The 27,449-nt window shown below is 35.1% G+C and overlaps 3 protein-coding genes across 3 annotated transcripts; 2 read left to right on the forward strand and 1 right to left on the reverse strand.

Annotated features, from left to right (window-relative positions):
- Positions 1-322: 322 nt before the first annotated feature.
- On the forward strand, positions 323-8,173 carry LOC138363031 (drebrin-like protein). Its single transcript, XM_069321813.1, has 3 exons — positions 323-580; positions 2,937-3,003; positions 4,262-8,173. The coding sequence occupies exons 1-3, from the start codon at positions 563-565 to the stop codon at positions 4,402-4,404; spliced, it is 228 nt and encodes a 75-aa protein (XP_069177914.1). The 5' UTR covers positions 323-562; the 3' UTR covers positions 4,405-8,173.
- A 6,441-nt stretch (positions 8,174-14,614) lies between these two features.
- On the reverse strand, positions 14,615-25,694 carry LOC138363259 (uncharacterized). Its single transcript, XM_069322268.1, is given in 6 exon segments — positions 14,615-15,708; positions 17,805-17,988; positions 17,991-18,335; positions 18,338-18,436; positions 18,612-20,657; positions 25,559-25,694. Coding segments are annotated over 6 exon segments (2,859 nt in total). The 5' UTR covers positions 25,560-25,694; the 3' UTR covers positions 14,615-15,524.
- On the forward strand, positions 24,249-25,187 carry LOC138363260 (uncharacterized). The gene has a single exon (XM_069322269.1). It carries the CDS (start codon positions 24,249-24,251, stop codon positions 25,185-25,187), a length of 939 nt encoding a protein of 312 aa, XP_069178370.1.
- Positions 25,695-27,449: the final 1,755 nt, after the last annotated feature.

Consider the following 27,449-nt stretch of genomic DNA (forward strand, 5'->3'; position numbering starts at 1 on the left):
ATGCATTTATATACATGTGTTTGTGAAGCATTTTTCCTTTGTTAATGTTAAAGAATTCTTGAGTAAGCAAGGTACACAGTGTGCTGTACAGTTTGTATTAGCTGATGTAGATAAATTGTTTATTTTACAGCAATTAATTACTATTTGTGATACAAATTAAAATTGAACAGTTTGTCCTCATTCACCAAGAATATTTTTTTCTGAATATGAAGACAAAACAAATACTAGTCATTGGGCATCAGTGAAACCTTTCATTATCATGGTGCAACTTTATTTGTATTTGTATTTTGTTGTATAATGAAAGAAGTACACTATTTAATTTTTGTTAATTCTTTCTTAACAGAATGGAGATGGTGATTCTCAGATCTATGAAAACACAGCAGTAGAGACATTCAGAAGTTCCCATCATAATGGTGCACAAGAAAAGCATACATACAGTCATACAGAGCAGCCGGCTTCAGTTAAACCATCGTCCAACAGCGCCAATAATTTGTACGAAACGGACATTCACCAAATTAACTCGAGCACATCAGGGGCTCCTGGCACCACTCCTGCTGTTGGCATGGTATACGAAGTTGATGTAAGTAGTAAGTGTAAAACCTTAGATATAGATATATTTAATTTTTAAATTTAAATTGATCTCTAATCTAGCATATAATGTTTACAAACATATGGTAATCGGACAAATAATTACTTATAATGTATACAAATTTAAAAAAAAGTAACGGTAACAACAAACACTTTTGTAAGAAAGAAATTTCATGTGATCACTTAAAAGTATTAATTTATTTGTAATATCAAATATCAATGAAAATAATAATACAGTACATACCTATATTACTGTTAGGAATTGTGTGAACAGGTTACTCGAGAAACAAGACGCATGATTTTGTTTAATTTCCTTATACCCATATACTTATTGGCCCAAATTGATCACCCACCTTTGCTGGCTGTTTCCTTTAGTGGTGTGTCTTCATTTGTATTCTGTTCTCTGCTTCGTCATTCTACTACTATACTGTTTCGTATATTTTTATATGCACAGAAGTACTTCAGAGTAATGAAACATTTCTTCATGCTATTTACAATGCTACTACCAATAGTAAAATGCTTTCTCAATCTTTACACAATAATACCTACAGACGCTTCTTCAGATTTGAACTTTCAAAACTGTTTGTATCTGTCGGTGTGTGGTGAGAGTGGATAGAGTATTGTACACCCAGAGAGGTGGACTTCAAGAAATTGTTCCTGTACTATCAAGTCAGCAAACTGTATTTCCCATGTGGAGTGTCAGCTAGCTTGCGCCATCTGTTGAGATACATCTTCAAACATTGGATAAACGAGGGGATGAGATTTCCCATCCTTTAGTGTTGCCTTCCTGAATACTGCTAGCATGTTGTCAGGACTGATCTTGATGAATCCATGCAGTAGAGCCATCTTGAGTGATGTAGTCACCTCTCCAACCTCTGTCTAGCTGGTGGTAAATGTTTAGTGCCTTACCGGTTAAGAGACAAATGCTACAGCCCTTTCCATCTCGGCCCATTCTGATACTAGGAATGTGCACTAAAAGTGCTCTATATAGGCATCCAAAAGAGTTATCCTTCTCTCAAAAAGTTGCCAAGTTGGGTAATTTGCACAGCATCAAACCACCCTAGACTCGTCGTGATGTCACGTCCGTGGCCACTCTACTCCTCTCAAAAGTGACATGCTCTCTGGCCAATTGTTTCCCCCTTTCATGTTTTCTGGTCAAGTAAGTACCCTTGTTTATTTGCGTACATGTTCTCATATCTTTGTGGTACTTAAGTGTAACCCAGTGAGACTGGATTATTTCCAACACACATCAGAATTTATGTGGATACAAATTACTGTTCTCCCAAGCATTATTAGAGCTCCTAATTGTCATTTGACTAAAACGGCAGTTTTAGTCAAACTGTCAGGCAGCTGTTATTAGTGGATTGTGCATATTGTAATGCTAAGCTAGGGTCTCTCATTACTTGCTTATACAACACTCTGTAATATAAAGACAATTATCTCCCAACCATGTGTAAATATGTGTGTTTTCTTTAGTAAATAAACTAGTGTTGTAAGTTTACATGGTTGTATCAGTGAATCCCTCCTTCCTCATATGTAAAGTGTACTACAGGCTCGCCTTAGCCCATGCTATTTGGAACATTTTGTTCCAAGTAGCGAATCTTAAACAACAACATTCCTCATATGTACGGTAAGTTTGTCCTCCTCATCAATGGAATCCATTTATGTTAGCACCACATTAATAAATATTGCTGAACAGATTCTCTTATTCACTGCATCAGCAGGTTGAGTCAGACATGACCTATATCTGGCAGATCTATATCTGTGATCATATACACATGATCTATATCTGGCACTCTGAATACTATGGTGTGCTTTAGGCACACCATAGTAATCACACTATCTTGGGCTGGACGGTAGAGCGACAGTCTCGCGTCATGCAGGTCGGCGTTTAATCCCCAACCGTCCAAGTGGTTGGGCACAATTCCCTCCTCCCGTCCCATCCCAAATCCTTATCCTGACCCCTTCCATGTGCTATATAGTCGTGGTGGCTTGGCGCTTACCCCTAAAAATTCCTTCCTTCTAGGCACTTAACACTTGTTGATAACCACTGTGAGTATTCATCCCTCCTTCCCTAGCACCGCTGCATACACAGGTGGTCATAGTTAGGTAATCTCGGACAATATATCGGCACTAATCTTGATCGTACAACATTTTCATGACAATTAGATTTTAGGCTTTTGAATTAGCTTGATCCTGGAAGTTGGAAAATTTGAATGTTTCTTGACTAAATCAGTTGATGAGGGTCTGCTTCTTGTCAACTTTTAGCAAATGTAAAATATCACATCTAAGAAACATGGCCATTTAGCAAAATGATTTGATTCTAAATGTGGATTTTTTCTTTTCAGGGAATGGAATATCAGATTCTTCCTGAGCATGGGTTGTGTGCCCGGGCACTGTATGATTATCAAGCCGGTAAGTAAATTTTTAGTCACTTTTTCAGTACATAAAAAGCTTAAGAATAAAAGATTTTCAGTGTTATGGGAATATAATTAGGTATTCAGTAGTGTAGTATTAATTATGAGCCTGTTTCTAGGATTTCTAGCAAAACTGTAGTTAACAAATCTAAATATCTGATACATCATTTTAACTATACTACCAAATACTGATAAGTGCACAGAATTATTTTAGTACTGTGAAGGAAATGATACAGTAGTAGAACAGTAGAGATGACAATGTATTACCCTTGTGAGAAAGGTCTTCCTTATCATCAAAATATTCACCTGTAAAAATACAAGGGATAAAGATATAAGTACTGTATAGTATAAAGTTATGTGTACAAGTGGACCTAAACATATAAGAACGTAAAAGCATCAGTCATCGTATTGATCCAAGTGAGGCTGGTTGTAATTATACTCACTTTTTTATATCAACCTTAGTTTTAGAACTTTGCAAGGTATTAATTGATAGTGTATACATAATCATCAGAAGCTTCAAAACATTATAAGACAAAGATTATAGGGAAAATGGGACACCACAAGCATAGCTCTTATCCCTGTAGCTATTTTACACTTTGGTTAACACTTTGTCTGCCTGTTAACGTTATTTCAGGTAGGTAATTACTTGTATAACATTACTTAGTATGTACTTTGCTCATTTATCCAAAAAATCCTATTATCAAAGCAGTGTGTACTTATAATCTTTCTGTATAAATGTTTTTCGTAATTAAATCCATTGTTATGAGTTCTATTTCAATTTAAAAATTTTAAAACCTAATTTATATTCCCATTATCAATTTTTTTTTTGTCCACATGTATACTAAATCATGTTGCCCATTGTTCTATGCCACCCAAGATGCTATAAGACAGATGTGAAGTATTGGGGCATTGACTTTGCATTGTGTCCTTTCTGTAGCATCGTGACTAAATCTCCACAGCAAAATTCATGCAGTGTGTCTACAAAAGGGAAGTTGGATACTATATACTATATAGTATCTTAGTATAGTTAGTATACTATACTTAGTATAGTAAGGTCACCCATATCTTGTCACTTTAAATTTTTGTATTCCAGGTGGAATACATTTCACCGCGTTTGTTTTATGCAGTGAAATGATTTACATTTGGTTTTTCACAAGCGCATTGTCAGATACTCTTTCTACAGTTTCATTATTCATTTTGTTCCATGTGTAATTTATGTATTTATATGTTAGCATTTTGATGCCCTTCTTTTGCAGCTGATGACACCGAGATAACCTTTGATCCTGCAGAGATCATCACCAACATCGATCAGATAGATGAGGGTTGGTGGCAAGGCGTTGGCCCTGATGGCATGTTTGGCCTGTTCCCAGCAAATTATGTAGAACTCATCAACCAGTAACCTGTTTGAATCATGTTGTTTCCAACAGGTGTTATAGCTTATTATGCTGAGGTGGGCAGTGAACCCAGTCATTATTTCCATAGACATTTGACAAGCGAAATATATAATTGGTGCATTTTGTAATCGATATGTATGTTTAAAACCTGATATGCCTTAGTTTTAATCACATTGCATATTGATGGCTGCATTGATAAATTATTAAAAAATTACTTACTTTATGGACTTGACCACATACATGTACAAAATAGAAATAATGTATTTGCAGTTATCATGTTGACCTAAAAACCTGCAGTAACATTATATTTGACAGAGCTCATTGCTCTCTGTTGCACATATCCCGAATAGAGAAGTGGAAAATTAATATAATTTGTCAGTGGTAACTCATTTATCAAGCTAAAGTACTTCTATGGTACTTGTTGCTTTGATTAACTACAGTATATAATTAATTTTACCTTGTAAATCTGTAAATATGAAAGTTCATTTCATATGTCATGCAGAGAAACTAAGAGCATACTACCAGGTTTTAGGTACAGTACCTAAAATCACTGTTTATACTCAGGTAGTTCACACTAATTCTCTCTTATGTTGTCTTATAAAAAGTCTTCCCTGTGCTCTCACTTTTAATGATTGAAAGATATATGGTAACTTCTGATTCCGATCAGTCATATTTCAGTTTGAACTAAACTTGCTCCCTTTGGTTAATTTTCATAATTTATGCATTATCATTATGCACTTAAGCATTTTCATGTGGTGGGGTGGCGTCACCCCAATAAAAGAAGATTATAGATACTGAAGAAAAGCATTTTGTTTGTTTATTTACTATATCATTCATAAAACATTAGATAGCATCACAAATCAACAAGCACCACCTCATTCCAGTAGTCATCCGCAGCAATAACCTACCTACCACTTCACAAGATCAGGCGATATACAGTACTGTACAAATGTACTTTCACTCAGTTAATATACATGCAATTCCCATTGTAAGGAACAGGAGCCTATGTATATATATATATATATACTTTAGGTACTTTCCCCCTTATTTCACTAATTCCCAGGTACCTATTTACTTCTAGGTAAACAGAAGCATTAGGTGTAAGGACACTAACTAGCCCAACTATGTCCTAACCTGGAATCGAACTTGGGATGAACTATAATATATTACATTTCTTATTTTGTATAGTAATTTAATGTTCCTAAAATTTAATAATTGAACATTATAGTTTTATATAGTAGTCATTAAGAGGCTAAACTGATTAAAAAAAATAATTCTGGCTTCATTAAAAAGGTTTAATGTAATAGCTGGTTGTATGGCTTTAACATTTTAGAGTTCTATTTGAGAGCTCATTTAGAATTCATTTGTTCAAAAGAATAGCAAACATCTACGTATCCTGGTAATCATTCATTGAAAGTGATGTAGTGAGGAGCTTGAAAACAATGTCTCTTACGAAGGTACATTTTCTTTTAGACTCCTGACTGTAAACTGAAATTTATTTCCATAAATTTGGGAAGACATTCATTTGCATTATTATAGTGAAGACACCAGGGACTTGGCACTAGATATAATTGCATTTGTTCCAAATTTTTGATAACCCAACCCAATGATTCTAACTTGTTAAGATTGCAGTATATTTTGATAGCACCATAATATTTCATGCCTGTGAAGATACTGAGCACTTAGTTAAATTTCACCCAAAGGAGCATACAGTTCTGTTTGAGCTTTATGCTGTCCATATAGTGTACACAATGTGGCTCTGGAATGGTGCGGGCCTTTCATCTGGAGAAAGCTTGGAAGTGGTAAAGCAGCTCAGGCTGCTTATCTTTGATCCTGGTGTGATTGAAGATGGGCATCATGATGAGGCTTTTACTCTTCCCTTGATGGTACTTAATATTGTGCTAAGGTGTTTGGGTAGCTTTTACTATATATTTGTTATAGAGCCAGTTGGAAGTGAGTCTACACAGTGGTTGTAATATAGTTTGTAGGTCTGCAACCAGACAAGATTTTTTATACATCACCAGTGACCTCTAGATTGTTAGTAGAATAATGTTAACAGTTATTGTAAATTAACAATATAGCTCCTTTGCTGGAGATGCAGGAAGGTTTGAAACAAAAATGCATTTTTTTTTTTTTAAGTGCGTAACTTAATATTTTAGAAAATTCTGCAAGGCGTGTGCCTCGCAAGTGATACTTCTTTAATGAGGGTGAACTCTCACCAGTGATATTAAAAAAGTTATCTGCAACAGATATGAAGAATTCAATGTATAGTACATGGTATTTAAAAATGTGTTTAAAATCCATTAAAATAATTTAGCCCTGAAATTTATCCTAAATATGGACCTCTTAAAAAATTAAATTCACACACTATTTAATAAGGCTTTGTGACCCTATGAGCATTGTGGGTTTGTGTTAAGAAACATTGGTCTTCCCTTTTTGTGTGCCAGTATTAAGGTAAGAAGTAAGAATACTGTATTCCTCTATGGAAAGTCTCAATATCACAAGTCCTTGAATTGGACAAGGTAAAAAAAAATACCCTAATTTTGTTAGACTAAATTTACGACAAGGCAAACAAACAAGATTACTACTTTAGTAATAGTAAACGGCTTGTTTTTGCCCAAGTCTCTTGGCAATTATCCGACATTATGATTGTCTTTATTAGTATCGTACATTATTTATAAATGTAACAATAAGAGCTTTACTTGGAGTGGTTGAATATAGGTTAAGTGCATGGGAAATATTCTTCAATGCTACTGCCTTGAGAAATGGGAGACCCCCCAAAAGGCTAGAGTAAAAAGGTGTGACAAAATAAATACTGTAGTTATTTTTTTGTTTTGTTTTTTTTATATCATGAAGCTTGAATTATTAGTGGGTAAAAAGACAAATTCTGTTACCTACTTTGATTAAATTAAAGTGATTGAAGGTTTCAGTTAGATACACACTATTACTTGAAATGGAATTTGTACTGATTCTGTATAAAAAATTTATTTTGCACGGACTATACAGTATTTACTGTTTATGCATTTAGTCATACCGTACATCGTCCTACATTTATCATTAGGTGAAATAATTTTATGCATACAGCCAGTTGGGTTGTGTGATGTCCATCGCAATGGATCAAATTCTACGTTTTACTTAAATATGGTTTTGTTTTGCAACTTCTTAAAAAAATAGGTTTTTACTTCGTTGGATTTTTTTTTATACAAAACCATTTAGTGCATAAAGGATCATTAAGTATATGGTTACCAAGTAATATCTACTGCTGGATAAAAAATCATGTGAAGAGCTAGCAGAAAATATCTATTGTCAAGGTATCAGATGTTTGTTTAATATTCGGAAGCATATTTTTTGTTCAAGATTATAGTGACAGTTTGTTGAAATAAAGTTGACCTGTCAACATTTTGGGGGAATAAATTTTATCTTCATTGCTAAAGGCTTTCTCAATTGATTGCAGCATAATTGTTGTATATTTTTTATGAAAATTTTGTCTAGTGTGGGTTACCCAATTTGATCAGATGTTTTGATAATTTTTGCTAATTAATAATTAACTGGTCATCTGTTCCCCTTGAAGATATCTAAACTTGAGTACAGTAAGTGGTATTAGTTATTGTGATTTTAAATGTCCTAATAATTTGTTCTTATTAATCGGAGAATATTACATACAAGCACGGACTGTGGTATCCCATGTATTTACCATAGTTTGCATTCGGCTCAAATGTTAATGATTTTACCTGCCAGTCATGGCCCAATTTTATTAAAATCCAATGGAACATGTTCGTTGTATTTTTTAAAACCTTCCGTCTTTTGTTATATCTCGCATAGAATGTTTGTATGCAAAGAAGGGGAGGCTTGTCAATGTCATCAAGATAGAGTTGTATTTGATATTAGGATTTTGTTCTAAAATATATTTTTAGGAAAATATGAATTTTGTACAATGATTGTAATTCCCAAGAGATTCTTGTGGTCATTAATTTAGCAATTCGAAGAATTATTTTTTTTAGCTGCATAAGTGTTATATAAAAAGGTTGAACAGATATAGAAAGCCACTTGAGTCTGAAAGCTTTTGATTAAAAAAGTACATTATTGGCATATTAAATGACAGTTCAGTATAGGTTTTAGAGTTGCAGTGCTTATTGTTGGGTCCATGTCCATTCTTGATATGGGGGGACATTCACTAGACATGTTTTACTGCTTAGTTAATATAAAATTTTGTACGTGTAAAAATGTACAAATAAATTTTGTGTATTTCTAATAATAAACAAAATTGGTTGTTTTTTGTGTTGAGATTTTCGAGAAATGAAACAAAGAAATCTCACAAAATTGTGAGAGGTACAGGGATTATTTTAAAATAATATGTCCAGCCACTTGGACTGGACGGTAGAGCGACAGTCTCGCTTCATGCAAGTCGGCGTTCAGCACCCGACCATCCAAGTGGTTGTGCACCATTCCTTTCCCCCCATCCCATCCCAAATCCTAATCCTGACCCCCTTCCAAGTGCTATAAAGTTGTAATGGCTTGGCGTGCTCTCCTGATAATTAAAAAAAATTAATATAAAATTTAGGACATATTTCAAGTTGGTGGGATTGTACTCCTTATATTCTGTATTTTGGCTTTGAGATTTTTTAATTGAATGTCAAACGGCTTTTAAACAAATTCTTCAGGGAATCGATTTTCATACCCTAATATGACACCTTGGTATATAGGATTTGTACTTGGTGCAAACCACATATTTGCACCAAGATATGCATAGTACAGTATAAGGTTTTAACACTAGCAATCTGATGCATTTGACATAATCCTTGGTTATATGGTGATCGCTGTGACGACTAAAATGTTATCTGATTTAAAAATTGGAAAAAATCACTTCATTATTCACTCTATATCTTCATGTATCTCTAAATACGTGAACACAGTGTGGGTACAGCTTACAGCCACCATATTGGGTATCAGGCCCAACCTGATATCACCTCAGCCAACTACTTCCATCACTCAAGACCCATGTATTGCCAATTGTGATTTAAGGTGTATGTATTTTCATTTTCTGATTTCAAGTGTTTTTCTTGTCCCTTACAAAACATTTTGTACTGGAATTATTTTTTATACTACAGTATACATCTAGTCACAATAGATTAGAAAAAATCTAAAATTTACTGGAACACATCTCCAGAATGAGAGAAATTTTGGAGCAAGATGGGGGATGAAACCAGTCTCCTGGGTAATCTCGGATGAATCACGGCATACTAAAAGTTATGCTATACATAACCCATGGATCACAGTATACTAATCTGAAATTTGTCTGGATCCACTAACAGTGGAGGCACCAAGTAAGTAGCCAATCCAGGTTTTACATGTAACCTGCATACACTCTGGTGCAAGCGGGTAATGGTTTTCATCAAACCCTCCCATCAAGTAAACACTGAAATCACAATAACATAATGTATCTCAAGATAAAACGGTGGCATTTCCCATATCTAGACCTGTAACAGATCCCTCTAAACAGACCAAATAATTGCCACCAGATCTCTCCTCCAAATTTTTAATTTTTCAGAAAAATGTCAGGATTCTAGAGAGGGGCCCCTTGTAAAATCTAGATCATTAGGCAAAGTAATTATTAAAATGAGTTCCCAAGATATTTACTCTTGGGAACGTTTAAGAAATTTTTGAGCATAGGGGAAGTTAATAGGCCTGGTTCATTTGGTGTTATGACCCTGTCTGAAAAATTATTTTTAAGGTGTTGGATCCTGAGATGTACTGAGGGAGAAATCTATAGGCAGGTTCTTTTGGTGGTAGATCACATGATAGGATAAAATATTAATTTTGCTTCATGAAATACAAATAAATAATAAATATAATAAGATACAAAAATTGTCATGATTAAAAAGAAGACAAACTTTCAAATATATTAGCACCACAAACAAGCATGAAACAATTACAGTATTCAGTAGTGAGAATAGATAGAATGAAACCTTGAGAAAGAAATAGTGGACAAATGTAAAACAGAACTATGAACCATTAAGTTCATGAAATGCAAATTGTAAGAGAAAGTCCAAATTCAGAGTACAAATGGGACAGACTCTGTAAGGAAATGTGTGAAACATGAAATGAACAGTTCCAAGGTGTGTTTGTGCGGAATACGATTTTCAAAGAACTAGCCGCAATAACGATTTTCAAGTACAAAATACTGTAGAAAACTTTTGAGTAACTAGAGATAAGGTAGGAAAGCTGCTCAAGGAACAAACATGAAACTTTACTAACGTGCAAAAAACACAATTTCAATCTCTGAAAACAAGCAAAGAAGATCCTCTGCCATGCTATTGCTTTACTTACAAAAGGGTTTAAATCAGTGTTAACTTCACTAAAAAAAAAAAACTAATTAAAACTTTTTGAGCTGTATTTCCCCAGTTTTGATTTCTCAATGAGTAGTTTTACCACAAAACTAAAGTAATTTTGATAAGAAAGTATCAAATCATTATGATTAGATAGCACTCAGAAGGGATATTTGAATGATTTAGGATAGGATGAGGGAAAGGAATAGTGCCCAACCATTTCAATGGTCAGGGATTGAATGGCTGCAAGAAGTTAGGCAGTCGCTCCACCATCCAATCCAACCACAACACTGGAATTTTGTATGCACTGAGTCTTGATACTTTTAATGTTTCAATAATTCTTTTTTCATGTAGTTGATACAGTACTCATATGGCCCTGGAATCTTTTAACCTCTCTTCCTGTAGTGATTGAGCTCCAACACTGGTTGTATTTCATGATTACCAGATTTTAGTCAAGTTAGCTGGGTTCCCACTCACAGTGGTGTTGACTCTACTGGCCTTGGAGATTTTGTCACTAAAGTGGCCATTTGTGCCTGTTCTATCTTCCAGAAACGAATTTCTTGGCCAGATTTCAAGTCATTCATTACATAAACAACAATCATTTGAGTGATAAATAGTTTACTATTAGGAATAATAAATTACATACTGTACTTTCAAATGAGACCTGTCTCGGTGACCTTTCTCCCATCATTGTAATGAAGTGCGAAATGTCTCTGGCTATATTAATTTAATGTATTTTCCATGTATGATTAACTCTCGTACATTTAATTAAACAGACTTGCATCTTACTCTCAGTACCGCATTGTTCTGCTAACAGTCAAGACACATTATAGAATATCCCGATTCTCAGAAAAATTGGAAGTTTAACCTTCCCATTGACCTCAAGTCATGTGTCCCTCAATAAAATCAACAGCGAATCAGATTCTTTTCACATCATACGTCTTATGTCTTTCTGCTCTCGTACTGGCATTCTGAAAGTATGTAAGAACTTTTTAATATTCTGTGGCACAGATGGTTCATTGTAGCCTTCTGGGTTTAATTTGTTTCAGTAATTACTTATAAGTATAGTATAATAATACAATAAATTTAAATTTTGAAACTATCATAAAAATGTTCTTTTAACAGTGAAAATGAAATAGTGAATGCACAAAATGCTCTGGGTCCAAAATGATAGGAATAACATATCCTAATTTTGTAAAAAAATATATGCTACACATAATTAGTGGCTTTGTCAAAATAAAATGCCTACTTAGTACAGGTATTCACTGTATTCAGATGCTGTGTATTTTTTTTATAAATGTAATAATAATATCATTATCATCATCATCTTCGTTATTATTGAAGGTGAAGGAAAGACCCAATTTATGTTTAAGTGTGCATATTAAAAACCAAAATTTGAAATGTAACCTACATCCTTTCTCAAGGTGCTGTATACAGTCTTCTGCAGAACATTGTATATACTGTAGCACCTTTTAAGTATATTGGAGCTAACACCAGTATCTAGACTCCATTTCCAAATAATGCCTAGGGATTGTGATAATTTGTTGTGGTTTTTGACGAATTTAGAATTCCAGGAATCTGGTCCTGGTGCAGAGTACATGGGCATGCTGTCTATGGTTACATTATTATCCAGTGGTGTTAGGGTGACATCTGATATATGATTCAATGTTGGTATTATCACTGTGATATTGATAGATATTGTGTTCTATCTAGACTAGATATCATTGTGTTCAGGAATTCACTGAAAGCAGAATTGTACTGTATCCTTAGTATTTAATTAATTTCTTTGTTTTCATCTGTGAAAGTCCTATCTTCCTGGCTAAATGGTCCAATGCTAGATTTGGTGGTTTTTGTTCTAGATTTTTGCAAAGGAGAAAAGGTATATTGGCCTCCTCTCTTTTTCACTGATGGTTTTTTGCTCTTTTTTTTTTGCTTCTCCTTTTATGATTCTTGAAACATCAGCTCAATTGTTTCTATTTCCCTACATAGCCTTCATTGTTGTTCTTGGGATGGGGTTGCACCATTTAACTGTTCTTCCCTGCTTATTTCTGTGAGATTTTGGTTTGTTAGTTTCCCCATTATCAGTTTATTATTAAAATTAAATTGGCTGAACTGTCCTCTTAGATTTGAGACTGGCTGCCACAGGACTGTTGTCCATAATAGTTTGAACTTTGATTAGGTTCTAATCTGAGTAACATGTATTTGTAATCATTATGTTCCTATCCCATTCATTGTAAAAATAAGATCTAAGGTGTTTTCTGGTTGATTCTACAGTATTTGCTGGTTTAATGCAAATCTATCACACATCCAAAAGAGGCCATTTCTTTGTGATTGTTCAATTAGACTATTTCCTGGGATTCCCTCTGATAAAACTGTATTTTCCCACCGTTTTATCCATTTTAGTTGCTGTAAGTTGAAGTCACCAAGCAAAATAATGTTTAGGGCTGAGATTCTGAGGTTTTCTAAGCAGCATTCTATTTTCATAAGTTGATCTTTAAACTGCTGAAGATTTGCATCTGGTGACATATATATATATACAAGGACAATAACCATTTGGGATATCTGTTTTGATTATAAGCACTTCCACCATATCGTTTGCTGTGGTGAGTAGCTCAATGCAGATGAGTATGGCTTTGATGTACAGGCTGACGTACCCCAGTTTGTATCTTGTGTTTTCTGTCACATCTGAAAAGGTTGTGCTCTGGTATTCAAATTTCACTATCAAAGTAATCCTTTATAACAGTTTCAGTTTGGGCTGCAAGCACTGTATTCTCATTTAGGAGTCGTTATAAAATAGACTATTTTACATGTTGATACCCTGAAATGTTGGCAAATATGAATATCATATTTGTGGAAGGGTTGGACATTTTATTCGAATGATGAGTGTTAATATTTGTGGTTCTGAAAGGCATTGCCACTATCTTTGTGTCTTGTTTAGCATTTAACCGAGATGTTGGTAGAGTCTCCGTGGTGTAGTGGTAAGACACTCGCCTGGCGTTCCGCGAGCGCTATGTCATGGGTTCGTATCCTGGCCGGGGAGGATTTACTGGGCGCAATTCCTTAACTGTAGCCTCTGTTTAACGCAACAGTAAAATGTGTACTTGGATGAAAAAACGATTCTTCGCGGCAGGGGATCGTATTCCAGGGACCTGCCCGAAACGCTACGCGTACTAGTGGCTGTACAAGAATGTAACAACTCTTGTATATATCTCAATATCTCAAAGTCTTGTCATTTCTACCTGTCATTTCTTCTCTCTCTTGCTAAAAAAAATGCCCTGGTATATAGAGTTGTGGTTATTTTCATAATGGCATTTGGTTTTATTCACCTGATTCCTCTGTCATAGCATTTTTTTTTTTTTACTGAGATTTTAGTTCTGGGTGGAATATGCAACCTTTGGAACTTTTATCTGTACTAAGAGATTTCTACATTTCCTTGTGTGATTATACTTTATTTGCATACCCATTTGATTTTCCCTATAGCTCATATACCCCGTTTATAATGCTGACATGAGAGAAGTAATGTCTCACCTCATGAGGGCACAAATCCCAGGTCCCCAACTTCGTAATAGGTATAAAATCTGTTCTGGCACACTCCCAGGGACCCCAGTTTCATAATAGCAATAATATATGTTCCAACACACTCCCAGGACCCCAATTTCATGATAACAATTATGTATGTTCCAATACAGCTCCCAGGACCCAGCTTCACGATAGGAACACTGCATATCCCAGCACTGGCCTTAGAACCCCAAAAGAATTGAGTGAAAAGCATGTTCCCATCACCAGAAATTTTCTTAAAAATCGAGAGCATTCAGGCAACATATACTGTATATGAAGTGTACATATGTCTGTACACCACTACACTGGGCAATAAAAACAAACTTAACACTTTAGGTTTAGATCAGATATATTAACACTGCATTTTTAATAGATTATAAATAAATGGAACAATTTACCAGATAAACACGCAATTACCGTAACTTGGAAAACATGAATACATTTGAAGACGTCAAAAATAATTGGGTATTAACAGCTATATATATGCTTTACCTTGTATCAATCAGTAAGTCACTTCTAAATATTTTTCCATCAAACGCACAATATTTTATCATGTGCAATATCCAGTATAAAATGAACTAAATAGGTATATGCAATTATATATCTATATATTTATATATAATTAAATAAATATATAATTTAAACACCTAGATAAGAGAAGCAATATTTTTAGAATTGGGAATATGAAAATAAAAATATATAATAGTGATCTGCTTCAGAAGTCACAGAACTCTGTAACAAAAATCATACGTAATAGTAACATGTCTCCATAAAATAAATATTTGATAGCAGTACAAGTAAATCCTGACATTTCACGATGATGGATATTACGTATTCACATATCTAACTTATATTTGCAAAGTCTGGAAATGACAATGTTAATTAATTGTAATCCAGATGATATTTAACTAAATATCCAGTCAACAGTAAAATAAAAAAGTAGCAATTAGTCCTTTCAGCCGCTACTGTTGGTGTTCATCAATATCCACGAAGATGCAAATTAACTTCTTGTATATAAATAAATAAATAAAATAAATAAATAAATAAAATAAATAATAAATAACAGACCCTTAGAGCGGTGCGTGGTACTTTACTGTCCAGTTGACAGTAAACGTAGTAAATCCTGGCTTACAACTTTTTCTCTTGGTATTCATCAATATCCACGAAGATGACTTAAGTAATGATGGCATACAGATCCTTTGAGGGTTGTGTGGTACTGGGCCTCCAGGAAGTACTCTGCATTATATCCAGTTGACAGTAAACGTAGCATTGGCTTGTAACTTTTTCTGTTGGCTTTTATCAACATCCATGATGGTGCAGATTGATAATTTTTCAATTATAATCCCAGAGAGTTCCTTCAGGAAGTTTGCTTGGGCCTTGATGTCCAAGGTGCAGGTGTTGAAATATGCCCTTTTGATTCCATTTCTGCAAACAATTGTCACTAATGAAATAATCGCATAACAGTATGGGTTCGAGATCAGTCTCCTATAGCAAACCAATATTTTACAGTACAAGTTCTTTATTTCTGATTGCTAGATGTAAATATTTGTTAATTAGTAATGGGATTATGATATATTTTTCATAAAGTACTTTTAATCGACCAGATTAATGTTAATTAAAGCTGAACAATTTAATTTCATTAATATTTAAACTTTTTAACGATCACCGGACTTTATTTATAATTAATGCATGTAACGACACCATGAATTTCGCATTTAATACAGATCTGAATCAAAATACAGTGCCTCATACAAACACGTTCATTTGTAAGTGCATTTATTAATAACTATTCTTACGATTTTTTTAAATGTAATTAATATTATAATTGGTCTCAATAAAAGGGCCCAGTATATAAATAATGAGCAAATCATTATAATTTATGGTGTTGCCAAAAAATGAGCAGGATGTTTATATACTAAAATATAATAAAAGCCTATTCTTGAGCTATGACAGATTGGATATATCTTTACAATTATATTGCCGAGGATTCATTGTGTCGATGTTTATGCGCAATACTCAGATTCATAAAACATACATACATCATTTCTGCAATTTTATCAACAAAGCAACTTATAGTTGCGTAGATTATCTATAGTAGGCATTAACACAATTTACCAAATTGCTTCAAATTCCTTAAACTGCGTTGTTGTAAAAAAATATTAATTTTCGTTTATCGAAAGGTATCATATACTGGTACCTTTTCTTTGTGTAAATTAAGAAAGTCATAAAGTAAATAAATTTCGCCACCTCAGGTTCCAAAGTGTTTATTTAATAATTTATATATAAATATAAAGTGTGTTTGTTTGAGGTTAGGGCCAGATGCTTGGGGCTAGCCTCATCAAACTTTGCAGGGGAGACTGGTCGTTGTCCAGGGATGCTCACAGGCGGGGTTGAGCCCCATAACCCTTTTACATGAAATGGAAAATTACACTAATTTCCAATGATGCCTTTGATAATTACTTATTTACTTCCAATCTCACTAAATATCAGACTAGCTTCGAGTACTGACCAGGGAGAATTCAGTCTGAGCATCAATCCTTAACTATTCGCCCCTGTTCATCCATCAGTAAATGGGTCCCTGGTTGTTAACTGATTGGCAGGTCATGTTCCAGGGTAAGGCTCACGAGCTATGGGAAAGAAAAGCTCTCAGCCTGCTAACAAGAGTAAGAAGTATTGTTCCTGTACTCGCTTGTAAAAAAATCTAAACGTATAGATTTTTTACAAGTATCTTAACACGTTCACCATCTTGCTTTTCATACAGAAACTTCCATGACTACAGGTTTTTGAATAAGCTAAGAAACCCACGAATTTAGAGTTTTGACGGTGGTTTATTATGGTATGCCAAATTGTGTTGGAGAAGTGTTTAAAATGTATTAGGAAAAAGTCTAATGTACGATGTGACTTGTGTTCCTCTAGGATATAAATTATGTGTAATGAAGATGTACACAATGAATTAAATTGTTATTTAATCACTTAGATTGGTCATCTTTCTGTTCGTGGGTACTTGCCCGAAACGCTATGCGTATTAGTGGCTTGAGGTATTGTATGTACTAACTCTATCTATAAATCCAACATGATGTTTGTAAATCAACTATGCATGTACTTTTCTTGAATACAAATTTATTTATTTATTTATTTTATTCGCTAGGTTCGGGAATTTTAGTGACATTGTGAACGCTCCATAGGACGGGCTGAATGATCTATTGCCATGATGTTGGATTCAGGATCCAATCAGGATTCTGGTGTAGGTAAATTCCAGTATTGCTGCAAAGTTTTACCATGATGCAGATTGTGATGTATAGATATGCCTATGTTTTATAGGCATTATATTATAGATATGCAAAACTAGTAACGCCGGGTACGAGGTAGTTTAAAATAACTAGATTAAATTACTGTACTGTATGAATTTTCGCAGGTGGCGTTATTTTCAACACATTCTGCAACATGTACAATAAAGTGAGAAACGATACATGTATACTTAATTGAATGTTTAATCAAAATAAGGAAAAGGTTTACCTTACCTTCCACCAATATTTTTCATGGCCTTAATTATCCATTCCTTATTTTCAACAGATATTTCTTTAAAATTAAGTTCTAGATCCTGACAGTTAAGCTCTGTGAAAGATGCTGGGTCGCATTCTTCAGGGATGGCAATGGTGATGCGAACGATCTGGAAGGCTTCACACCGCGTCTGGTGAAGCTTCTTAAAGTTCTGAGCGCCCCAGGCGTTTTCAGTCGGACACGTAAAGTTCTGGCACTATTTGCCTTACAGATCAACTCTTTTCCTTCTTCCTGTTCCCCAAGCTCACCCGTGAAGTTCACCAACATGCCCCATGGGTGTAGGGTACGGAGAAACTTGTCAGACGGCTCAGTACTTCCTGTTTCATCATGATGCCAAAAGTGCAACTCTACTTCAATTTGTTTGTGCTTCCCATATCTCCCTTCTAATTTGGTTGGAAAACTCTGCATGGTACTTAGGAATTCTGGGATATCAAAAGGATCGATGGTATTAGGAATGTCAATCTTCAAACTTTTAAGGTTAACTGGACAAGACCAAGGAGTTTAAGAGCAGGAACAACAGTCTTGTCATTTACTACCCAATGAGATTTAGGTAAAAATCTTTCGACAATGAAATCTGTAACAGTTTCATCACCTTACTCTCAACATAGAGGTCCCACCAATAGCTGTAACTTTCCGCAGTAAAACCTGCATTATCGATAATATTTAGTACTTGTTTCACAATCATTTTGTCCATTTTTTCATGAGAGGTCAAATGTCCAATAAGAAATAAAAGAACAAAACTAAAGTCTTTCCAGTTACTCACTTGCTGTTCAATATCTCGGACAGTAGTTTCTTTTCTGTTATGCATTCCGTTAAGAATCTAGAGGCATAATATGCCTGTTGAGGTCTGTTCATAAAAGAAAGCTCTCTCGTAGTAGGTTGTGAATAGTGGTTGGAGTTACATGTTAGATATGGTAGTAGCACGTCAATAAGATCAACATTAAGACCCTTTACGGATTCTCGTATTTCATCTACCATGCTTTCTTGCAGAGTATACATTTTATTCTTGAGAAGCATCCATGCTGACTTTCCTAATAACTTAGGCAATACGTGATACAATATGTCTTTGTCAGTTACATTGGTCGTGCCTTTGCGATTTTCCAACTTTTCTGTGCTTTTGTTGAATAAAGCATCATGTAGTTCAGTTCCTGTTTGCACTTTAATCTTACCAGTTCTCCAATGGACCATATAAAGAGCAGCAGTGAGTGGAAGTCTCAGATGACCTAGAATGTTCCTCCCAGCACCTCTATGGTGATACTCAACAAATTTATTCAGTGTTCTCTCAGCTTTACGATTGTTACACATATGCTTGTAAATAGCTTTACCCATTCTAATTTGTGAGAGATCATCAAGTTCTGAGACCTCAATAGTATGAAAGTTAACATGTTTTTTTAATATGAGAGTTGTGGTGGCTCCAAGTGAGTCTGGTCGCGTCGTCAGAATAATGCGTTTGTTGCCAAAATGCTCAAATATTTCATCAACAATGGGAAAGGTATCTCTAGTAGTTTCATCATATCCGTCTATAATAAAAATTATATCTAGTCTCTTCATAAACTGAAGAATTTTGTCAATTTCAAAATCTCTGCAAGTTTTTGTCAACATCTGTTCCCTCATTACATTTTCAAAAACCTTAGACTTAACTTTGCTGTGTTCAATAAGAAACACTAAATCAAAATTATCGAGATCATCAATTATGCCTGATCTTCCAAGCCAATTTTGCACAAGATTGTAGCAGATAGTCGTCTTTCCTGAACCTTCAACGCCATTTATTATCAAAACTGGAGTTATTACCTCTTCTTCCGCTATCCTCTTGGTAGCTTTCAGCACCTGATTCATGCTAACTTTTGTTTCAGTGCCGCCAATACCCAATGGTGTGTAAATTTCGTTTGTAACCAGTTTAGCCACGACTTCACCTTTAGAACTTTGGTAGCACTGATCATCTGTCCAGGTGAAAGGATTTGCCACTTGTAGCTTCTTGTGGTGATCTGATAGTTCTCTCTGAGCCATAATTAGCTTATGAACTTCAGTGTCATTTGAAAATTTATGGAAAACGTTTTTGTCTAATGACAAATCTTGGCTTTGAACCATACTTTCTTCGGAAAGTTTTAGCATCCTTAATATCTCGCTAAGGCTTTCTTTAAAGTCAGTTTTGAATTCCTGACTAACCTGCGTATAGATGTTTTTAATTATCTTCCAAAACTTGTGTAGCTCAGCTCTAATTTCATTGTTACTTTGCCCATAATTTTTGCAAATCTTGTACTTGTAATTCTTTACTAACTTGATTTGGCTCCGACATTCTGGATCCAACCACTCAAATACATTGCCACATATTTCCACAATAACGTTGAATGCAAAATGTACATCCACTGTTTTCTGCTTTTTAACATTATGTGACAGACATTCACTATATTCAAATTTCCTCTTTGCTCGTTCAGGACTCCAGTGCTTATTCGTAATGCAATAATCGAATACAGACATGTTTCCATTACAAGATTTGATGTACTGCTGAGAATAGAGAACTTTGAGAACATCAGTAATGACCAGCTCTCCAGCCTGTGTCACATAGTTATACAAAGCATCAAATTCACAGTTCCTTGTTAGATCCAAGTTCGAAATTGCTTCCTCTGAAGGTAGGATAGTAGTTGCATATGAATGCATGGGAATTGCCTCATCCGAGGGTGTGATGGTTGTTTTATCCGAGGGTAGGGTAGTGTTTTTATCCGAGGATTTGGGAGATTTCTCATTGGGCTGTTTGGGCTCCGTCCTCCGAGGTTTAGTCTTGGAAGTACATTTCGAGTTCATCTTGGAAGCCACTGAAAAGAAGTGTTAATTAACTTTAATTTTCTGTGCAATAATATGAATTTTACACGATTTTTTTTAATATAAAAAGAATATTTAGCCTACGAACAAAGTACAGTTAATAAGGAATAAACAATTAACAAAAGTCTTTAGTAAAACGTGAAAAAACTCTTCTGCTAGGTAGACCTTTAGATCTGTAAGTGTGGGTTATAGTTTTCACTCAGCGTCCAAACGAGTGGCTTCTGATTTATCCATCCAATTAAAAAAAATGGATTGGTTGGTACAGCGGCACCCTTGCTTCTTACAAGATTGGCGTTCGATCTATGATGGTCAAAGTGGTTGGGCATTGTTCCTTTACTGGTTTTATATATCCTTTACAAGTGTTATATAGTCACTCTAGCTTAGCAGTTTCTCTTGACAATTACCTTACCTAGACACACAACTCATCCTCAGGCTATGCTCGTCCAAGTTGCATCAGACTCCAAAAATTCAATCGTCAATTGTAACGTATTGAATACCAAAAAACGAAATTTCATCAAATATACGGTAATATTAAAGTCTATTATAATTTTGTAGTTTGGCGTTCGATAGGTTAGGTGTTTCATCTCTGATGACAATTATTTGTGTTTCAGTACCGTTGTGTTGTGTGGTGCATTTAGAGAGGTGCTATTGGAAAACAGGATAAAAAAAGAGGGAAGCACTGCTGTAAACATTGCTAATCAGTTGAGTCATATGTGAAGGGGAAGTCTGGTTAACGTCCATATAACGGGCTAGCATATACAGTAACAATCTGCCTTTAGTTGATATTTATTTTTGAACTAAGCTAGGATGTATTCAAGATACGAGAATACGCAAAATTAGCAATTGTTTCCTTTAATATATTTGTAATTCAATCTATTCACACGTTTCATTCATCAGTATAACTGCGCTGAATTCCTTAACATTAAATATGACACATTTGATCACAATTTGTGATGGAATTAATGAATTTGCAACGTGTATTAAATAAGGTTTTCTGACTGTTTGGTCATATAAAATACCTGGATTTTAATTTATAATAATGATTTATTAAGGTAGAATTTTATTCTACACTGTTGAAGACATCGTAGAACAATAAATTCCATAAGACTGAACAAGAATATACATAATATAATATTCATAAAGAGCGAAATTGGTTAAATGGAAAAGGATATACCCTGATCACAATTTACGATTCGAATAATAATTCATTTTGTCGGAAACAGGCAGCCAGAGTATATACCCATGTTAGGTTCATATCGAAGTCCCCCTCAAGGTCGCAGACCTTGCCCAGGATACAACCCTACAAGCTAATTCCTGGGTTACTGCTAGGTGAAGAGTGGCATTAGATAATAGTAAATGTGCCCAACCATTTCTGTCCCACCCGGGATTCGAACCCGGAATTTCCAGTTGTGAGCCGAGAACGAACCCAATGTTGGCCAAGTGAAATGGGAAAGGCAACTTATTTGTTGCCTTTTATCCTTCATTTGGCAACATATTTGGCATCAGTTGTCTTCTAAAGACAAATTGGTGAAATATATCTAAGCCATAGAAACTAGCGCAAAACGTAATTTGATATACAAAAAATAAAGGTTTAGTAGCTTCGAATTTGGGACTATTACGTTGTTGTAGACCAATGCCCATTTTAAAATAAAAATAATGATTGAAATCTTCTCGTTATTTGACTGGCTTTAGCTCACCAAACCCAACAATTTATCAGAGACATATGCAATTAACTGTTTACAATAACAGAACAAAGTAAATATTTGTATAGCAACAAATCCAATTAGTGGCAAAATCTGTCGCCAATATTGCATCACAGCCTAATTTTGGTATACATATACATCTTAGGTAATTTGTAACGCCTTTACTTTCAGAGCGTGTGAAATAAACTTAGTAGAAATTCCATACGTTTCTGTACCTCAGACAATATCTACTAGACACCTTCACATACCTAAGGACTAGACTATGCTTTTTATTTGATTAATTATTTGCCAGCATCGACTAGGTATGGTAATTAAGCGCGGTCATCGGGAGCAGGAAGCCTACATGCAAGCTGGACGTACCATATTCTGAGGTTATCTTGAGATGATTTCGGGGCTTAGCGCCCCCACGGCCCGGTCCTCGACCAGGCCTCCTTTCTGTTACACATTCCCAGGAAGCAGCGCGTTGCAGCTGTCTAACTCACAGGTACCTATTTATTGCTTGGTGAACAGGGGCATCAGGGTGAAAGAAACTGCCTATTTGTTTCCGCCTCCGCCGGGGATAGAACCCGGAACCTTAGGACTACGAATCCTGAACGCTGTCCACTCAGCCGTCAGGCCCCTGTAATTATTTATCTGAATTTACCTGAGGGCCACTAACACACTAGTACCCTCGACGAGGATAGGAAGCCGGCGGTTTGTCAAAAGGCCCCCATTTGCTCTGATGATTTTTTCCAGCTGGATTTTAAAATTTAGCAGAGTTTAGCATTTGCGGCTTCGGCGGGTAAGCGGTTCCATGGGTTTATAACCCTGTGAGTGAAAAAAAACATAATTTTCAGTCCTACATTTTACTTCACTGTGATGTCCAAAGGACTTGGAAAGGATGGGGGAGGAAGAGGGATGGGGAAGTGAAATTCTGTAAGAGGATTTGAGTGTAGAGAGAGAGAGAGCTTTCAAAGTTCGGTGGCCTGTCCACCATGGGTTGGCATGAGGTCTGGGTCGTTTGTTTGGATGTGTGATATGTAAGGTTGTCCGTGTATTGGCTGGGGTGGCCAGTGTGTGTGTCCAAGCTGTGGTCTAGTAACCTTTTAGCCGGTGGAGTTGGCTTCATTGAATTGCCTATCCTGTACTGTTGATTGGGTTATTATATTTGTTTAACCAACTGTACGTCAGGTATCTAATGCTTGTGTTTGCTCTAACAAAATTTAAATCTTGCTAAATTTTTATTGTCGTGTATTTTCATGCTAGAAAGAGATTTTATTTTGGTTTGCAATCTTTTAAAATATATTCAGCTGTCAAATTTTCATCACAATACTTGCAAAGATTTCATTCTTTTACTTTCTGTCAACGCCTTTTATTCCATTCTAAGAAAATAGACAGACAGTTTATTTTCTTTACCTGCTTTCTGGTTACATTTTCAATGCCTTAATTGCCTTAAATTTGATGATGACTTAATTTCTAGTAGGACAACTAATCTATTTTCAGTATGATGTTGCTTTTTCATCAGCTCTTAATTTTTTCTTATGTTACTGTATATCGTTATCAATTAACCCCACGTGGCTCGATGCCCTGCATATGTGGAATCTGACTTGTATTATAGTACCATTCGTGTATATCTTATGTGCACTGTATTTGATGTGGTTATATTTCTATCATGTCATTACAGCACTCCTAGTTCTAATGACTATGTGTGCTGTAAAGTGAGCGCCCTAGTACTAGGTCACAAATTGAATACAATTTACAATTTTTTTTATACAATTTTAAATCAGAATTCGGACTAGGAGGCCAACAATTAAATTTAGTAATTATATAACGTTAACACGTCTATTTAAGACATTATACGTGGTTAACATTGTTGCTATAATTGACAAGGTTGTCACTATAATGGACAAGGTTGTCACTATAATGGACCAGGTTGTCACTATAATGGACCAGGTTGTCACTATAATGGATCAGGTTGTTACTATAATGGACAAGGTTATCACTATAATGGACCAGGTTGTCACTATAATGGACCAGGTTGTTTCTATAACGGACCAGGTTGTCACTATAATGGACCAGGTTGTCACTATAATGGACCAGGTTGTCGCTATAATGAACAACGCTGTCACTATAATGAACAACGCTGTCACAATAATGAACAACGCTGTCACTATAATGAACAACGCTGTCACTATAATGAATAACGCTGTCACTATAATGAACAACGCTGTCACTATAATGAACAACGCTGTCACTATAATGAACAACGCTGTCACTATAATGAATAACGCTGTCACTATAATGAACAACGCTGTCACTATAATGAACAACGCTGTCACTATAATGAACAACGCTGTCACTATAATGAACAACGCTGTCACTATAATGAACAACGCTCTCACTATAATGAACAACGCTGTCACAATAATGAACAACGCTGTCACTATAATGAACAACGCTGTCACTATAATGAATAACGCTGTCACTATAATGAACAACGCTGTCACTATAATGAACAACGCTCTCACTATAATGAACAACGCTGTCACTATAATGAACAACGCTGTCACTATAATGAACAACGCTCTCACTATAATGAACAACGTTGTCACTATAATGAACAACGTTGTCACTATAATGAACAACGCTGTCACTATAATGAACAACGCTGTCACTATAATGAACAACGCTCTCACTAAAATGAACAACGCTCTCACTATAATGAACAACGCTCTCACTATAATGAACAACGTTGTCACTATAATGAACAACGCTCTCACTATAATGAACAACGTTGTCACTATGAAGCCGAATTCAATATTTAAAGCCCAATCGGCATAGACGCAGATTTACCTATTGAAAATAGACATAATGGCGTCTGGAACGTATCGCTCATTTGAATAATCTTACTTATTTGCGCTCTATTATAATTATCTTATGCATTATCGTGAGGTTCTTCACTATGAAGAAGGGCATGACACCTCCACGATCTTCCCGGCGTCTTAAGGGTCTTGCACCTGCCGACAGACGCCAGCCATCGTGGCGGCTCTTATTGTCTCTACATAACTCACTCAGGCCAGGATAATTCACCGCTAACTCGGCACTAGCACCTTGGAAACCCACTACACCACAACACACAGCCTGATATAGGCCTATATAGTTCATTAGGTACATAATAAGAGCAAGAAGAGAGAGAGAGAGAGACAACTTACTTGCTGTGTGGAGCCCGTCGCCGGCCGCCGCTTGACCACAGTTGCCAGCTCCTCGTCCCACCTTCACCTTCCAGAACTCTCTCCTTCTCTAACCTCTACTTCCATTTTATTCAATGATATTCAAACTATACGAGCTGAAGAAAAATTAGTTCATTTATTAATTATTTTTTGTTTTTTCATAAATATGTGGTTTATAAAATATTTGTAGCGTTAATTTAATTAGGAAAGGTGTATTTCCTCATAAGGTGTTTGACACTTAAAAATGATCAAAAACGCTTATATATATATATATATATATATATATATATATATATATATATATATATATATATATATATATATATATATATATATATATATATATATATATATACATATATATGTATGTATGTATGTATATGTATATGTATATTGTACGGTATATCACATATTCAAAATCTTACATCAAATCCTTCACAAATAATATCGCTAAAGTTAAAAAAGTTTCATTAGCGTCGTACTGGTGTTATTTGTTTTATTAAACATTTGCAGCCTGTGCGAAAAGTATTAATATTAACAACATTAATTGTAACGCCATTTTAGTATTTAATTATTTTGCCATTAAAATTTCATACGCCAATACTGACAAATAATTTACTAACATTTATTTATGACATATTTGACATATTATTTATAACTTAAAAGTGACATTGTCGCCTAATTTAATAAAAATAATGCTTAAACTCTAATTTTTATTATTTCGAACCCTATAAATTGTAGATATGGCAATACTGTCAATTTACTAACGTCTGCATATATTATTATTTTTAAATGATATTTTTAACAAGCTTTATAGACTTACTCATGTCTCTATGGTGTATTTAACTATATTATTTAGGGAATTGTTGTAAGCAGGTGCTCTTGTTGACATGTTCATATTTCAATGACAGTCCCTGTTATGTCCCGCCAAAACACCTTTGCAGTTAGTATAGGCCTACCACATTCAGTTATGGAAATATTATAGACCCTGAGGTTTCAATGAGGAATTTATAAATGAGTAGTGAGCATTTGTTTCCTGGTTTCCATTATTTGAGCTCATCATGTGGGTTTAGGAAACTAGGCTGCGTTTTGGTGATCTAAGTTTTAAATTATTTTCAGATGATACTGATATCCAACGATTTCATAACTATCATTTTTAGGAGGATAGGATCCATTCTATCCTCCTAAAATGACAGTGCATATAGCAACTATTTGGTCAAACGTACAAAAAAGTACTGTTCGACCCTGAGAAAGCTATCATAACCTAAGGCTTAGGCAGTCTTAGGCCTAATATATGCTATCTTAGTCCTAATAAAGTTAATATATGCTTACATTTGGTTTTGGATAGTTTCTCCGTTCCCTCTACAAAGTTAACAATAGATCTTAATTAAATTTAACGTGAACCTTAATGAATCTTAAATTAATCATTCTTAATTAAATTGCACGTTAATTTGTTTAGGTGTCCAATGTTCCATTTTTGTAAGTTCAACAAAATATTTGCTCTACATTCATTTTAGGGAGATGGCCTGTTATCACATGGATGTACGTAAGTTAAGGCAAACACCAAGAGAGAAAGTGCTAAGCCATTACGACTATATAGCACTTGGAATGAATGTAAGAATAAGGAGTTGAGATAGGACAGAGGGAAGGAATGGTGCCAAACACATGGGCGGTCGGGGGATTGAACACCGACCTGCAAGAAGTCGGTGTTCTTGCCACCGACAAGAAGTCGGTGAACTGGACGATATACCGTCCTGTAAGAGTTGTTGGATGTATACGTAGAAACAATTATTTTGCAATTTTCGGCACATGTGATGAAATAGACAGCTTCATTATACTAAAAAAAGATCTAGTTCACTACCATTTATTTGCA

The sequence above is a fragment of the Procambarus clarkii genome, chromosome 10 (genome assembly GCF_040958095.1).
Source record: "Procambarus clarkii isolate CNS0578487 chromosome 10, FALCON_Pclarkii_2.0, whole genome shotgun sequence".
Lineage (NCBI taxonomy): Eukaryota > Metazoa > Arthropoda > Malacostraca > Decapoda > Cambaridae > Procambarus > Procambarus clarkii.

Bases quoted from the DNA above. Each gene is read 5' to 3' on its own strand.
- LOC138363031 (XM_069321813.1), top strand. The intron at 3,004-4,261 runs GTAAGTAAATTT...CTTCTTTTGCAG, and splicing joins ACTGTATGATTATCAAGCCG to CTGATGACACCGAGATAACC.
- LOC138363260 (XM_069322269.1), top strand. From the start codon at position 24,249: ATGGACAAGGTTGTCACTATAATGGACCAGGTTGTCACTATAATGGAC.